Source organism: Protopterus annectens, chromosome 4.part0 (genome assembly GCF_019279795.1).
Source record: "Protopterus annectens isolate FY-2018-M chromosome 4.part0, PAN1.0, whole genome shotgun sequence".
In the NCBI taxonomy this organism is placed as follows: Eukaryota; Metazoa; Chordata; order Ceratodontiformes; family Protopteridae; genus Protopterus; species Protopterus annectens.
Genome location: NC_056733.1, coordinates 772,966,362 through 772,981,592, shown reverse-complemented (window position 1 = coordinate 772,981,592; position 15,231 = coordinate 772,966,362). Strand labels below are relative to the sequence as shown.

The 15,231-nt window shown below is 40.5% G+C and overlaps 1 protein-coding gene across 5 annotated transcripts in view; it reads left to right on the top strand.

Annotated features, from left to right (window-relative positions):
- Window positions 1-15,231, top strand: part of LOC122799579 (clathrin heavy chain 1-like) — a 1,937,764-nt gene that overhangs the window by 1,672,738 nt on the left and 249,795 nt on the right. For 2 of the 5 annotated variants that reach the window (XM_044068726.1, XM_044068725.1), the window contains 2 exons: window positions 3,225-3,446; window positions 7,000-7,020. In XM_044068726.1, the coding sequence (XP_043924661.1) occupies window positions 3,225-3,446; window positions 7,000-7,020 (243 nt within the window). The remainder of the gene's footprint in view (window positions 1-3,224; window positions 3,447-6,999; window positions 7,021-15,231) is intronic. The other 3 variants (XM_044068729.1, XM_044068728.1, XM_044068727.1) reach the window with 2 other exon arrangements.

The following is a 15,231-nucleotide window of genomic DNA, read 5'->3' as shown; positions in this document are numbered from 1 at the left end:
CCAAAAACGTAAACCATGCACTCCTTCAGCTGACCAAATACCCGCTGAATACCTACAAAAGGCAGCCAAATCTATTGCTTACCCCATTTCCATTCTTATCAATAGAACAATCACTGAAGGACATATCCCTAGTGTATGGAAGGTCTCGCATATTATCCCCCTTCATAAGGGTGGTAAATCCACTGAACTCTCCAATTACCGTCCCATAGCCCTACTGTCTCCCCTAGCAAAGATCATGGAAAAATGCATCCATAAACAATTGCTAGATCATCTAATCCATAATAACTTACTTTCCAACTCTCAAAATGGTTTCAAACCTTCACACAGCACTACTACCGCCCTTTCTTTCTTTCAATCACTGTATCAACAATAATCGTAACCTTAATATGCTTTCCTCTGCACTGTGTATAGATCTGTCTAAGGCGATTGATATGGTAAATCACCAGTTACTTATAAAAATCCTTAAATCTCTGTCACTAGATGCATTAGCAATAAAATGGTTCCAATCCTATCTGGATAACAGACAGCAGGCCATGCTATGGCACAATATTCTATCTACCCATCAACATAGGGGTCCACCAAGGGTCCATATTAGGACCTCTCCTATTTTCTATATTTATCAACTACCTTCACCTAGCAATCCCCCAAGCTACATGCATACAATATGCAGATGATTTGACACTTATATGCTCAGCCACATCAATATCTGAACCTCACTCCCTTACCCAAAAAGTCTTTAACACAGTTGAACTATGGTTTACTCAATGCTGTCTCCTCCTAAACCCCCACAAAACTAAACTCCTCCTTTTCACTCCTACTTGTAAGTCCCCCCCAATAGACTTCACAGTAACATCCTATAACAGAACTCCTATATCCCCAGACCCAACTACCAAACTACTTGGTATCACCATAGATAACAACCTTAACTTTGACACCCATATTAACAATACCTTAAAATCTGTTAATAGAAAACTGGGCTCTCTCTACAGGATCAAACCCTTTCTCTCTCCTGCAGCAAGAATAACTATTGCTCACGCTCACCTAATTTCTACTCTCCTGTATGCCTCACCCATATACACTAATCTCTCTAAAAACAACCTTAATAAAATGGAAAATTCCTACAATAGCATAGCCAGATTTGCTACAGGTAAACCTTTTAGAACCCACCACTGTACTAACCTGAAGCAACTAGGATGGCTTGAATTACAAAATCAGCTTAAATTCCACCAACTTACCATTGCCCACAAAACCCTTTACCATCCATCCAATACCCCTATACTATCTACACTCATTATCCCCTACAACAGTCTAAAGACCTTACATTCTTCACATAGACTTCTAGTACATATTTGTAAGTTAAACAACAGGGCTTGAGACTCACTTTTCTCTAATGCTGTTGGAAAATCCTGGAACCTTCTTCCTAGCGAACTTTCCTCAATTCCCTCTATGTCACTGTTTAAAACAAACAAACTTTTTCTCAGAACACACTGGTTGTGCCCCTGTACCAAACCTGACTGATCTACCACCTTTCTTTCTTGGATCTACCTACTCTCTTCCTCTCAATTATTCTTGTTCCTTTTTTTAACAAACTGACCTTGACCTTTCTAATTTTTTTTTACTTGCATCCTCTTAATTTCTTTAAGCAGACTAGTTATTAACTTTTATACTGATTATTACAACACCTACATTTTGTTTTCCTTCTCTGTCAACCTGTTACCAACATATTATCTAACTCAGCTCCTATCTTTTTATATGCTGTATCATTTGCATTGCTACTACATTTGCTTTGTATTAAGTATATTTGTCTATTTAGCACTATTCTATGAACAAATGACCACTGTGATTACTCCCTGCTTTTGTTTTCTCTCTGTCTTGAAATGTGTAACATACAAATTAATCTTTGTATAATGTGATTATATTTTTACTTCCTCGGAGCTTATCTCCCCGGGCCTCTATTGAAAATGGACATATATATCCAGTTAGACTAGCCCAGTCAACAAATGTAAAATAAAAAATAAGTTAATCAAACCATCCAGTTTCTGTTCTCTCCTGACTCTCAAAACAAAGGAAAAATGAGTTTTGCTGGCCTACTCTTTGTAGAGGCCATTACTTCAGTTAGAAGAGTTTTTGTATTGCAAGCATTGTATTTCCTCCATACCTGATTTTTCAAACGAATACTGTCATTGGCCATCTTAGACATAAATGAGGGTTAGATGACAATGTGACAGACCTCTGTTACTTTATTAACCTGCTATGTATTTTTTTTTCAAAAGTACTTTAGCTTAAGTGAATATTTGCACTGTATGATGCCCACAGGCAGCTCAAGTTTTATAAAAACACAACCAAATTTTTAAGGAAAGACTTACAGTTTTGTATTGTTTTCTAATAAAAATAAATAAATTCTGATATGAGAAATACAAGTGTTTGCCTTATACCTAGAGCTTACTCAACAAGAGCAGTGACTACCTCTCAAGCATATATGATAATTTTGCAGGAGTTGTGGACTTCGGTGAATTTTTTTACAAGGCTTTGCACACTGGATGCGGTCTCTGCATCGTGTCCTTCCATCAGGCCCATTGTATCCTACTGTTGATGTGATTGTCCAGCTTCACACCAGATAAGAATTTTACTTGCTTAACCATAATGGGTAACCGTAGATGTGTAGGGCCAGGTCCATCCTTGTCAGCATTACCCACCTTTCTTCAATTGCTGACGTAATGTAGTAGCTTCCCAGCAGGTATTCTGTTTTGCTATGCCATGCCAAGGTAGTGCAAAAAAAAAAAAAGAGAGAGAGAGACCTAGAGAAAAGGTACTTTACAGAAGATTTGGTGTAAAAGGTGAGGTGCTAGTAGCCTGGAAAGGTTTCAAATGCTGTGCTGCTTAATGCCTCTGCTAGTTTTGTTCCGTTGCTGGTGAAGACAAGCGTGCTAATCCAGATCTGGCATTATGGAAAATACATAACATTCATTTCTGCTTCAAAAGAAAAAGATAAGTGGTTGAAGTGCTACTGTTGTGTTGTAGTAACTTGCAGTACCCTAAGTACCACCATTGTTGTGAAAGGATTGTAATGCTGTTGAGCTGAAGAGCCTCCATTGCTAAGATTAGAAAGCACTGTTTTTTTGACTTTGTTAGTCAGTAGTTAAAAGCTCTTGAAAAGGAACTTTTAATCGAGCCGACTGAGGGGAAAAAAGGGATGTTTGACTTTTTTTTGTTTTGAATTTCAGGATGCAATGCTGTATGCAGCAGAGTCAAAAGACACAGAGCTGGCAGAGAAGTTGCTACAGTGGTTCTTAGAGGAAGGCAAACATGAATGCTTTGCTGCTTGTTTATTCACATGCTATGATCTATTACACCCAGATGTTGTTCTTGAACTGGCTTGGAGGCATAATATTATGGATTTTGCAATGCCTTATTTCATCCAGGTCATGCGGGAGTACCTCACAAAGGTAAGGTAAAAGTAACATTTATTAGTGTATGAAAAACTTCATGAAAGTTACTGTTAACCGAGTCCCCCACTTTGGTGAGCAGTTAGCCCAGTCTCTCCCCCAAGTGCGCACTAAATTTCCCCATATTTGTTTGGCTTTTATGATTTTTATTTAAAAGAAACGGTTGACTTCCAACCCCACCATCTATTCAGGCACATTGCTCCCTTTTCTTTCCAGCTTCAGTTCGGGTCATATCCTCCAGACCATTATTTCCTTCAGCATGTACATTGCAATATGCCCTGAAATCAGCCATCTTTTGTTTTTAATGCATTCCTGTGGTACTTCTAGCAAAGTTTCTTAGTGGCTGTATGCAGTGGTTTAGAATGATGAAATCTTGTCTGTGGCCCAGGTGACCACAGTTTAATTACTGTTTGAGTTGGCATGGAGAGGATGCTGTCTGGGTCTTTGTGCCAGAGCTCCTTGTAGGAGGACTGATGGTGCAGAGGCTTTGGGTGTTCAGCCACCATGCTGCATATGAGATTGCCATTTTCATGGGTGCATGGGAACTTGCACTTGGCTGGGAAGGCATAGTGGTCCCTGCAGTGATGTGGGTTACATTTCCCCCACCCAAGGACGGGGCTGCCTGAGTCCAGTACAAAAACACCCTTATTGCCAAGACCCTGGCAAGAGCACAAAGGACTCTTGTATGGCTGCCTGGATGATGATACCTCCAAATGGCTATCAGACCCATGTTGAGGTACCCAGTATGGGGAACCTTACAAGGCCAAGTCAAATTATGGGAGGATGGATGTCAGCAGGCATGGATGCAGTGAGTATGTTGGGGGGGGGGGGGGCTTTTCTTAGAACACATTTTATTAAACTTGTATCCCTCTTAAAATATGATCTCCAGTCAAACTAACTGGATCCTTCATTATGTACATTTCTGTTTTCATACTAGGCCTTTAATTGGTTAGTCCTTGGATGTTCATCATTAGCATTGTTTATAAGAAGGAGTTAGCCCCAGGTGGGCATGTATCCTTCTGCCCAGACTTTCATAGTTTTTCAGTTGTCTTGAGGATGGAGTGAGTCTGTTTCCCATGACAAAGCTATCATTATAACACTAGAAAAGCGAACAGCCACCTCCATCTTGGTGATTTTTTTGCTGTAAGCAGCTTCCAGATAGTGTCACATACCCAGTTTGGGAAAACGTTTTTGTATTCGTAGGTTTAATTTTGTTTGCGATTATTGCATTGTTGCTCTATTTTGACGTGAGTGTTGTAAACTTTTTTTCTTGAGGTCCATGACATCCCAAAAAAAAAAGGATCACCAGTAATTATGTGACTGATGCAGTGTTTTTCCTGAAGGCTTCATATTTTTTTCTTCCTTTGGTGATGGAGATGCAGTCCAGCTTCCTTCTGAGAGTACTGTAAGATATTTGATAAGACAGCTTTGACTGTGACATGTCCTAAAGCTGTGTTGTCTGGCATACAAAACGTATTTGGTGCTGAGCCATGGGATGTCCTTCTTCCCCAGCTGGAATAATATTCGCCATAGGCACTGGGTAAAAAAAAAAAAAGCTCCAAAAGATAAGTGTTATTGTAGAAAAGCATCAACAGTAAAGTTAATCACTGAATTGCATGACAGGGAGCATGAGGCAAGGAGTTGCCATCAGTACCGCAGGGTTTGTGGACTTCAGCCCTAGAGAAATGCAACTTTGTCCATCTTGTACCTTTAACATTTGAGGATGTCTCTGAGACAAACTTGTCTGTGCCAGAGCTGGGCATTAGTCCTAGGAAATCTTTTGGATGTTAAATGCTAACCTCTGTTTCTTTACCATGGTATCTACACAAGGTATGCTGACTGTTTTATTGAACAGAGTCCTGATGTGCCTACCATTTCAGTTCTTAGAGAGATGTATGAGCAAGCATAGGTCCTGCGATTGTCACCTGCACAGGGCTAGACATTTGAGCAGTGGACATCCCCACTGATGCCCACCCCGGCTATCACCTGTTTTGATTTTAAATCATTTGCAGAGGAGTATGTGATGCCTTGTCAATGAATAATTCTCCCCCCACCACCAAAATCTGAGCCCATTGTTTTGAACATGGGTTTCTAGCCACACTCAAGATGTCTGTTAATGTTTAATGAAAAAGATGACAGGACCTATTTTAGATATGTATACCTTTTTTTTTTGTAAACCTAACAGGGGCCACTATAGAGCCCTGAATGCATTGTATAGAGGGGTAAAGCACTGTGACCCAGATTAGAGTAGGAGTACTTGCTGAGGCAGCAGAAGAGCTGGGTGGGGAAGTGACCAGGCATTATAGGCTTGCCCATCCTTGGGGGCATGGAGTGGGCTTGCTGGAGCCGGTGATGTGACCGAGACTGGGGGGGGGGGTAATGAGCTTTGGCTCAACCAGGCTTGTAAGAATGGCCTGAATAGAATCGCATACACATGCAGGCAAAAAGGGCATTGTAGGCCTTTGTGGTGATATGCCCATTTCTGCCACCTAGGAGCAGGGTTAAAGCTATTAAGTAAATAGTAGCCCATATTCTTTACCTAGAAAACAAGAGTATAGTGCAGTCCCCCAGCTTTGAGTGATTTATATATATATAGAGCCCAGTCTTTGGTGGGGGTGATGTCTGTTCTTCAGGCTGTTAAGATGAAGGCATGTTTTCCCTCAGTAGTTCAGAGGAGAGGTGTTGGTAGGAGCACAATCACCACCTTTGCTGACTGTGTGATGACGCTGTCTAATCAGCAGGTAGGGTCCACAGCATTGAGGATCAATTTTAATAGGATACAGTAGTTATGAAGTTACCTAAAAGTGGTTCCTTTCATCCACATCCATCAGATACAGCATTCTTGCCTCCATCCTCCTCACCAATTTTTTAGGAGTACCTGGAAGACTGTTATTAGCTCTTCTCCAATGATGATCTTCAAGAATATTTTTATGTTACAACTAAGCAAACGCAATCTGAGGTAATTGGTGGCACAGGTGCATTATTGGGGGGGGGGGGATTAAAGGTTCTTGAAGTTGGAGCACTAGTATTGTGGCTTGGATCTGGCAAAGTGTCCTGTAGACCCATTACTGGTTTTGGGTGGATGTGGATGAAAAGATCCAGTATTATAAGTTTGTAACTACCATTTACATATCAAGGAGTGCTTGGTGCCTGTTCTACTCAACTGATGAAAGAGTGTAGCGTTGTCAGTGTGATACAAATTGTTAAATTACCGTATTAATTTATAATGAACAGAGGAACTCAAAATTAAATGATCGCGGCACAAAGTTCTGAACTCTGACATGAAAATCAGCAGACCTGTACAGATGTGTGCTGAAGATTTTGTAGATGGAGCAATATTTGTGATGTGCTTTTTAAGTTCTGAATTCCTGTTGTACAGTACAATTGTAAAAGTCTGTAGCAATGCAGAAAAAATGTAAAATACATTATATGATCATTTGTTTCTTGATATTGCTAAACCAGTGTATTGAAAACAGTTACAATGTTTTAAAAGTTTTTATGTACTTCAGTGTTATTTTTAATCTTGAAAATGTAACCCACTCTTTTCTTACAGGTTGATGAAGTGAGTGAGAAGGTGAATTTTTGTGCTTTTTCTTAATTAACATAGAATGTCTTCAGTAGCTGGCTAATGGAAAATGCCTAGAACAACATAACTAACAAAGGCCTTGTTTGTTGCTTTTGATTCATTTTCTCCAGAAATTGGTTCTTGTGCAGTTACTACTTGATAAATCCAGCAATGCATTTCTTTCAATACCCCATCTGCTCTCCAGTGAAAAACAGTGGACTACTAAAAAAAACAATAATTGCTGCTGTTTGATTGCAGTGAAAAAGCCATCAAAAATCAGATCTGTTTTTGCATTACTGCTTTATTAGTTAGATGTTTCATAGGTTAGAGATCCAGCAGTATTTCTTTACTAGAGAGAGCATGTGTGCATTGGCTGAGTTTCCCTGATGGAGAAAGGTGAAACTGCCATGTGGTGCCTTCAGTGGATAGGTGGGTAGGGTGTCCTGCTATGACAGCCTCTTGCGGAATTGAAGAGTGATGCAGTGTTAACACCCGTTGCACATTCCACCTATGGACTGTTGGTGGGTAGGTGGATGCAAGAATAGGGTTTAAAGAAACAAAATCTCTGACTTCCTAGGATGCTTGCATTAATGATTGCTTCTCCTGGTTGACCAACCCCGTGATGAGGAACAGGGACTAACTGGCCTGGAGGGGCTGAGGATTGGCAGGCAGCATGGGCAAAATGTGCCAGTGTAATAAAAATATTTTCAACTGCTGTAACAACCAGATGTCTCAAGGAAGTAGGCTGAGAGCACATCTTCCAAGTTCTGAAGCAGTGCACAGTGTGAAGCACTTAAATGTCTTGAAGGAACTTGACAATGCTTAAGTCGGATGTATAGGAAATGTGCATTATAAGACTCCTTGCTGAAAGATTCATAAATATGTGCTGCAAACTGTCTAAAATGGACCTCAGGTTCTTCAAAACATTAGGAAATTGCCAAAGTGAATGAGACTAGTCTTGAGCCATCACCATAAAAAGGTAGTTTGCAGGGGGGATAAGCTGGTGGCTTCAGGATGGGGCTTCAAGTAGCACTTGAGAATGGGTAGTGTAACATTGGGCAGAACTAACTGGGCATACAAACACACGTGTTCAGCAGCTACCCTGTAAAAGTACTCTTCAGTGTGCATGCCTGTGTGCAAGTTGTGCCCCCCCCCTGATCTGTACTTCGGAGCCAGCTGAATATATGGTCTTCCATTGTACTAGCTTAGGGCCCAATCTTCCACTTGCAGAGCCATTCACCACTTAGATGATTTATTCTTTGGTTGTCCTGCAGTCTGATGCAAGTATTTTCATCAAGCATCTTTCATCAGGTTTGTTTGATAGTGATTGGCAGAAACTGCATACACTTTGACCAGGCAGTTCACTGTCTTTAGTCATCCACCCCCCCACCTCCACTGTTGTATAACTGGAGTTGTTAGATATAAGGCATTAGGAGTTAGGGTCCTCCCAAGGCGGGTTGCAGTGGTGTGGGACTTGGGGGTTGTTCCCAGCTGAAAAAGTTTATTTTGTCCAGTTTTGAGTTATGTTTTCACTTACAAAAAAAAACATATAACCAAAACCCATGCAGTTTTAGGAAGTAAGTTTACTTTATGGCATAGGTGGGAGGATTCTTTGCCTGTTTGCTAATTTGAAATGGAAAAATGCAGGCTGTAATGGTTAACATTGGAGGCAGGGTGGCCAGGTGAAGAAAAAAGGAATTAATGCAACAAAAAAGCAATGCCAGAGTGCTACTTCACCAAAACACACACGCTATGAAATGAGCACTCTTTCTGTGGTTTGGTTTCACAGAGTGTCTGCAGATGAATATCCCCCCTTCAAATCAGTTATTGCTTTCCCCAGCATCTGCAGGACTATGTTTCCAGTCTAGGGTCTGAGTTTTCAGGTCAAGACTGAAATTGATCATTTGTGATCAGTGGTGTATCCCAGTTGACCAATTCAAATAAATAAAATTAATAAACAGGAGAAGAGGCAGTGCCCCTAACTGTGGGTTATAGGGGTATTAATTAGTGTTTATAGAGAGCTTATTTCCTGGTTTAACTGTCAGGTCTCCCACAATGAGGTAGACAGCTTAGTTATAGAAACCCTTCATGCTATAGCGAGAATGAAGGAGATTTTGCACAACAAACAGTGGCATTCTAAAGCACAAGTACATAATTATTAAATTATCTATAGTCCGCAGACATAAATATTGCTGCACTTCATTACAGTGTTCATGCTTCTGTTTTAAAGTTTGGTGATTTGACACACATTTGCCCACATGTGTCTGATTTGTGCCCCATACAATTTCCCAGATATGATCCAAGAATTTTCTTTTGTTTATTGTGGTGGGGTCACTTTTCTTCCAGGTAGAGTAAGAGGTTCAGGTGCATTTGTTGCTGGATATTCACTTCTAAAGAGCATCAGCAGATTACCCTTTACAGTCTTTCGTGCTTATGCCCTTTGTATTTGTGGTCTCCTGGCAAAGGGACATCTGTACTGCTTGTGAAGTCTGTCTAGAACAGGCATCTATCTGTAGTGGCTGCTCACTCATTCTAAATGTACTACAGCAATTATTCTTGTATCATTTGCTCTATTTGTTATGTCCAGTACAATCACAAAATTGTCATTGTTTATTGACACAGATGAATATGCTGAATACTGTGAAAGCTCTGTTGCAACTTGGTGACGAGGGGAAGTTTTTGGTGTTCAGATGTTTTTTCCAGAATGTTTAGTATGGCTGTGGGTCTTGGGTCTACAGTTTGGTTCATTTGAGTTAATTGCTGCCTTTTCAAAGTTGGAGAGTTGGGCTAAAGGATGCCAGTCAATTTGATGGATCCAGCTGATGGTTTAGGGGGTTTTCATTTATCTGAGTGACACCTGACACTTCAAGTTTAGTGTAGTTCCTTTTTGTGAGTGTGGGTTACTGATCATTAATTCTATCTGCCAGGATACCAGCAGACGAGATGCGCAGCACCTTAAGAGTGTAATATCTAACACTGGATAATGCCTCTGAGCTGTTTTTGTCTGTTCATGTTGGAAGGTTGATTTTAGTTAAATCATGGAGATGTGGACCACCATTTTGTGGGATGGTGACCCACTCTTTATTCATTTGTCTCCTACACAGATACGACAGTTAACTACTGTTCAATCAATTTAGTGCTTTGTCCATGATATTTTTTCCTGGGGGGGTGTGGCAGAGGCCAAGTAATTCAGTAGATATGTGGTATCTTACTGAGACTGTCACAATGACTGCTGGTTTGTTTATGCTTTGGGGCATTGTCTATTTCGAATAAGATGCATTTGAAGTAATCTTAGTAATATGACAGCTCAGCCCGCCCATCTGTACAATATATCTTGTATGAAGACATATCCTTTGGGGGATGAAGTAATGACTTTTTATGTATGCTGTTGTAACCCTGTTTCTGTTAAGACTAGGCTGTCTGGGATGTAGTAATGTGTGAATGCCCATGACTGTTCACATTTGTTGCTATAACTTTGAATGCTGAGGTTCAAAGTCTTTATTCCCTTAGGGTTTAGCCAGTGTATTTCAGGAAGGAGGGATTTTTTTTTTCACCCTTACTGGCTGCTGACCATCAGTCCCTCTCACCCATCTGACTCATTTCCCTGTTGCATCAAGTCAAGATGGGATGCAACTTATTATTATTAGAGGTTTGTTCATTTTTTTCTGGCCCTTTCTATGTGGTGCATGCTCAGTAATGCACAGAATTCAGTGTATACTGGGTATCCATGTGAGCTCTCTCGTTTTAAGTAATGTAGCCGTCAAGACTGCCCTGTCTCCTCCCCCAAAGAAAAATAAGTCAGCACTTCTGTTTAGTCTTTGTTGGTCATTGGGGATTCCTGCCATGGGACCGTGTGCCCTAGCATGCACCCCCATACTTCCAAAGATGGGCTAGCCAGCAGTGCTTATTCATTCTTATCTCCCCCACTCCTCCCCGAGTTCATAGTTGAGCTTGGGTCATAGCCAAGGCTTTATTCCAGTATGGCAGCAGAGCTGGATTTTCAAGCAGTATTGTTTGTTTGGTTTATTAAGTGTAGTTATTTATCTTATGCTTCTCAATTATTCATCTTAATGTTTCAGGCATTGTAATATTTGGTTCTCTAATTATTTCCACCTAATCTATTTGATTTTTGAGGAGCTGCTGTAGAAGGAGATCTGGGTTTAATTGGCTATCACCTGAGTTTGAGTGATGTTTTTTCCACAGGTATTCAAAACCGGGATTGTAACTTAGTAAAGCATGATTTGTTTATTATTAGGTGGTGGTAGTGTTTCCCACATTTGAGTGGGAGTACCATTGTGTGTGTTTGGTAAGGATTTCCAAGTATGCTGCTGCTATTTTTTTTTTTTTTGAAAGTTGTGTGGGAATATGTGGATGGACTGAGATTACAGTGGTGGTTTTTGCACTTATTTGTATGAAGCATCAGCTAAGTTTTCTTGCTGGAGATGTATTTGGTGTGGTGGATGACACAAAGGTCATTTAGCAACAGTGTAGCTAGCAGCTGGATGTTGACAGTTTGCAATTTGTTTCTTATTGGGGTTAAATAGAGGGGATTTTGAGTTTAGGAGATTTCACATATAAGAACAAAGTGCTTCCAATGTCCTGCTTGATTCAGCATGGTGAGGAGGAGGAGTTAATAATGAAGGCATTCTTTCCCACAGAAGTGAAGCTTCAAGCCATTCTGATTCCATGCTATTTTATGAAATTCAGTGTGGGAAAGACTGTAACTCATCCTTATTTTCACATGATGTCTGACAAGAATTTTATTTCAGGCCATTTTGTCCCTAATCTTGTTCTCAGTTACGTATGAAAGTATCTCGGGGGGGGGGGATCGTTTGCTGGGTTGACAATCCTCTCCTCAGGGGTCCTTGCTTTTCATTTAGATCTACTTCTGCAACCATCCCTATAGGTTGGGGGTACAGTAATCTTCACTGAGTTTAAGCACACATTGATGTCCCCAAACAGATATGTGCTTCTGGGCACCTAATGTGAAGGATACCATGAAGATTGGCTTGCTGAGCTGAGCAGCCACCCCCTAAGTTGTGATTTGCGTCCCTTAGGACGAGCCTGCACTTAATTCTTAAGATGATTTTGAAGGTGTTTTGAACTGGTCTGCTATCTTTTGCATTTCTTTGTAGCTGCAGGAACCATAGAAAAAAGGGCTCTTCACACCTTAAATGGGTACTTTTATTTCAGTATCTGCCTGAACCCAGGTGTGGGAGTTTCTGAAGAACTAGGTTTTTCCTTTGTGTGAGTAAAGGAGGGGCCCTTCTGCCTGCTAAGCTGGTAGTTGTAATGTTGATTGCCAGCTGTGCTTTTCCCTTTAAACAACCAGTTGCTTGTTGGCAAAATCTATAGGTTAGTGTGTGCCTCCAGTGTTTGCTTCAGTAATTCTTCCATTGAAGAAAACTACAGTGCACATACTTAATATTCTGTGTGTGTCTTCACAAAGCAGTGTTGCTTCAACCTTTGCTTGGAAAATCATAGTACATTTAAGAGATTAGTATTCCAGGATTCTGCTGTTTGAGCTCTGTCTTTTTGTAGTCCTGTGACTACCTCCACCTGAGTGGTTACCGTGTCAGATTCAACCCACCTAAGGCTCATTAAGGATGCTTTTTGGTGTTGAATACATACTTGGTGTATGAGTTGGTCTACTAGAAGTCTCTCTTTCTTGATGTGGCTGGAGTACTTTGTCTTCCTTCTTCATATCCCCATCGTCTTGCTTTAGCCGAGATTCGTCTGCCATCTGAATCTTTTGGAGTTTGTCAGGCAAGTAAGAGTGTCTGTGTGTGTGTCTGTCTCTCTGTGTGTCTGTGTGTCTGTCTCTGTGTGTCTGTCTGTCTGTCTCTCTGCGTGCCTGTCTCTCTCTCTGCGTGCCTGTCTGTCTCTCTGCGTGCCTGTCTGTCTGTCTGTCTGTCTGTCTCTGTGTCTGTCTGTCTGTCTCTGTGTCTGTCTGTCTGTCTCTGTGTGTCTGTCTGTCTCCCTGTGTCTGTCTGTCTCCCTGTGTCTGTCTGTCTGTCTCCCTGTGTCTGTCTGTCTGTCTCCCTGTGTCTGTCTGTCTCTCTGTGTCTGTCTGTGTGTGTGTACACAGATCCTGATTAAATTCTACCAGTCTAGAGCAACTCCAGAATATATTAATTCAGACTGCTGTTCCTGTCTTGCCCATCTCCATCAGAGGGGAAGTATTGGGGAACATTTTACTTAATCTATGGTAGCATAAAAACACTTAAACTGGCATTGCTAAGCAAAGAATCTTTAGACTTTTGTTGTATAACTCATTACAGAGAATTGGAATCCTATATATTCTAGGCTTATAGCATGTTAAGTTTCTCAGTAGAAGACCTGAAAATATGAGATGGTGGTAGCTTTATAGAGTAATGCATTCTCAGTACAAGATCTGAAAATTATGCAAGGTGATGTCAGCATTATGTAGTGTCAAGTACTATCCTGTTTTGCCAGACTGGAACAAGACAGGTACCCAGTGACACCATGAAGAGGTGCAGCATCTGGATGAAAACTGTCCAGATGACTGCTGTATGATGCTCTCTTAAATGACTATGATGTAGGAGGTCAGTGCCTTATCTATTAGGCCATTTGGGCCTTTGTGGTGACTCCTGATTAGAAAACTGCTTCAAGATGTTTAAAATGTTAGATCTGTATTTGCAGACACAAGGTAATAGTTAATGGGAAAAATGTAGACTGCTGTTTGGCCAACTCCATCTATCCTCAACCCCTTTTCCCATTTTGCACATGGGATCAGGGTGTCATTCACACTGTCAGTCATCTTGAGCCAAGGTTTACACAGCCAGGTGGCTAGCCCTGCCGCTCTGTAGTTCATTCACACCAGTCCACCTACTGCATGTCTTTGGAATGTGAGGGGAAAGCGAAGCACCCGGAGGAAACTCACGTGACCGCAAGGAGGACAAGCAGACTCTGCACAGAAGGTACCGCAGACTAGAATCGAACCGGCGAACCTCTTGCTGTGAGACAACAATTCGAACTGCTGCACCACCACAGCCACCCACCTGTTGGTCAAATGTAATGTAGTAAATTTGCAGAGACTGCTTGACTAACTCAAACATCATTCATGATTGTCTTAACTATACCATACTGAACATTACTACTTTTTTAAGTAATGACTTCAGTGACCGTTGTGTTTAGAACACTAGTCAGCATGCTTTTAAATCAAAATGCATTGTTTGGATTTACAAGTTTTGGCTGCTTCTGTAAATAACTACCTTGGTTAGTTGTTCAGTACTGTAAGAAAACAGCGCCATTGTGACTAATGATAGATGATCATCTGTAGTGCGGTGTTCTCATTTTGTTTTACTGTGTTTGAAAATGGTTTTGCCTGACTGCTGAATTTACAGTGCCTTAACCATTTAAAAAGTTCTGAATATCTGTTAGCATTTTTATTTGTAGATCTGTGTATACTACCTTTTAACTCTGAATAGCTCTCTTGTAAGTTTTGTCATGCTTAATTAACATAACTACTTCGTACTCATAATGGGTGTGTAGTGTTTTTGAATTTGTTTCTGTGTAAGATGCATAATTTTTTTCTTATGATTTGGTAAACAGATAAACTTCTAGCCACAAATGCTGGTTATGAAATGTGGGGCAAGCACTGGGCTATTTGATGTCTAGAGAATTTTCCAGTTTTCCTGTGTGAATGTCAGTTACAAAATGAAACCTACATGTGTACTATTACGCAGTGTTTTATTTCTAAATTATGCTATCAGAGTACTACCCAAATGAGAGAAAGTGTTTGGGCATTGTTTGTTCTCTGAGGTAGAATAGTTATTTTTTAAGCCTTTATTTTTCAGTATGGGAGATGAATTGGTGTACATGCCTGTATGCCACAAAGACATTGAAGGAGAGTACATGTATGACACATTAACCTTGTCTATTGCAGTTTGCTTTTTTTTGTTGTTGAGTTGAATTGCTTCGGTACTTTTCAATTCTTTGGAGCTTCCATAGTTTAATGTTTTTGTTAGTTTTCAGTACGTTTTTATCATAAGTTCTGCTTATATTTCTACATTTTGTAAGATCTTTTCTTCTGGTGACCATTAAGCAACATTCCAATTTCAGAAGAGCAGGGAAATAAGTGGTAAGATTGTATTTTATTATTTGGCATCCTTAACTTTGCCCTTGCATATCATTAGGATATCTAAAAGCTTACAAGGGTGATAATATGAAGTTTCTTTTGATTACTGAAGCCCACAG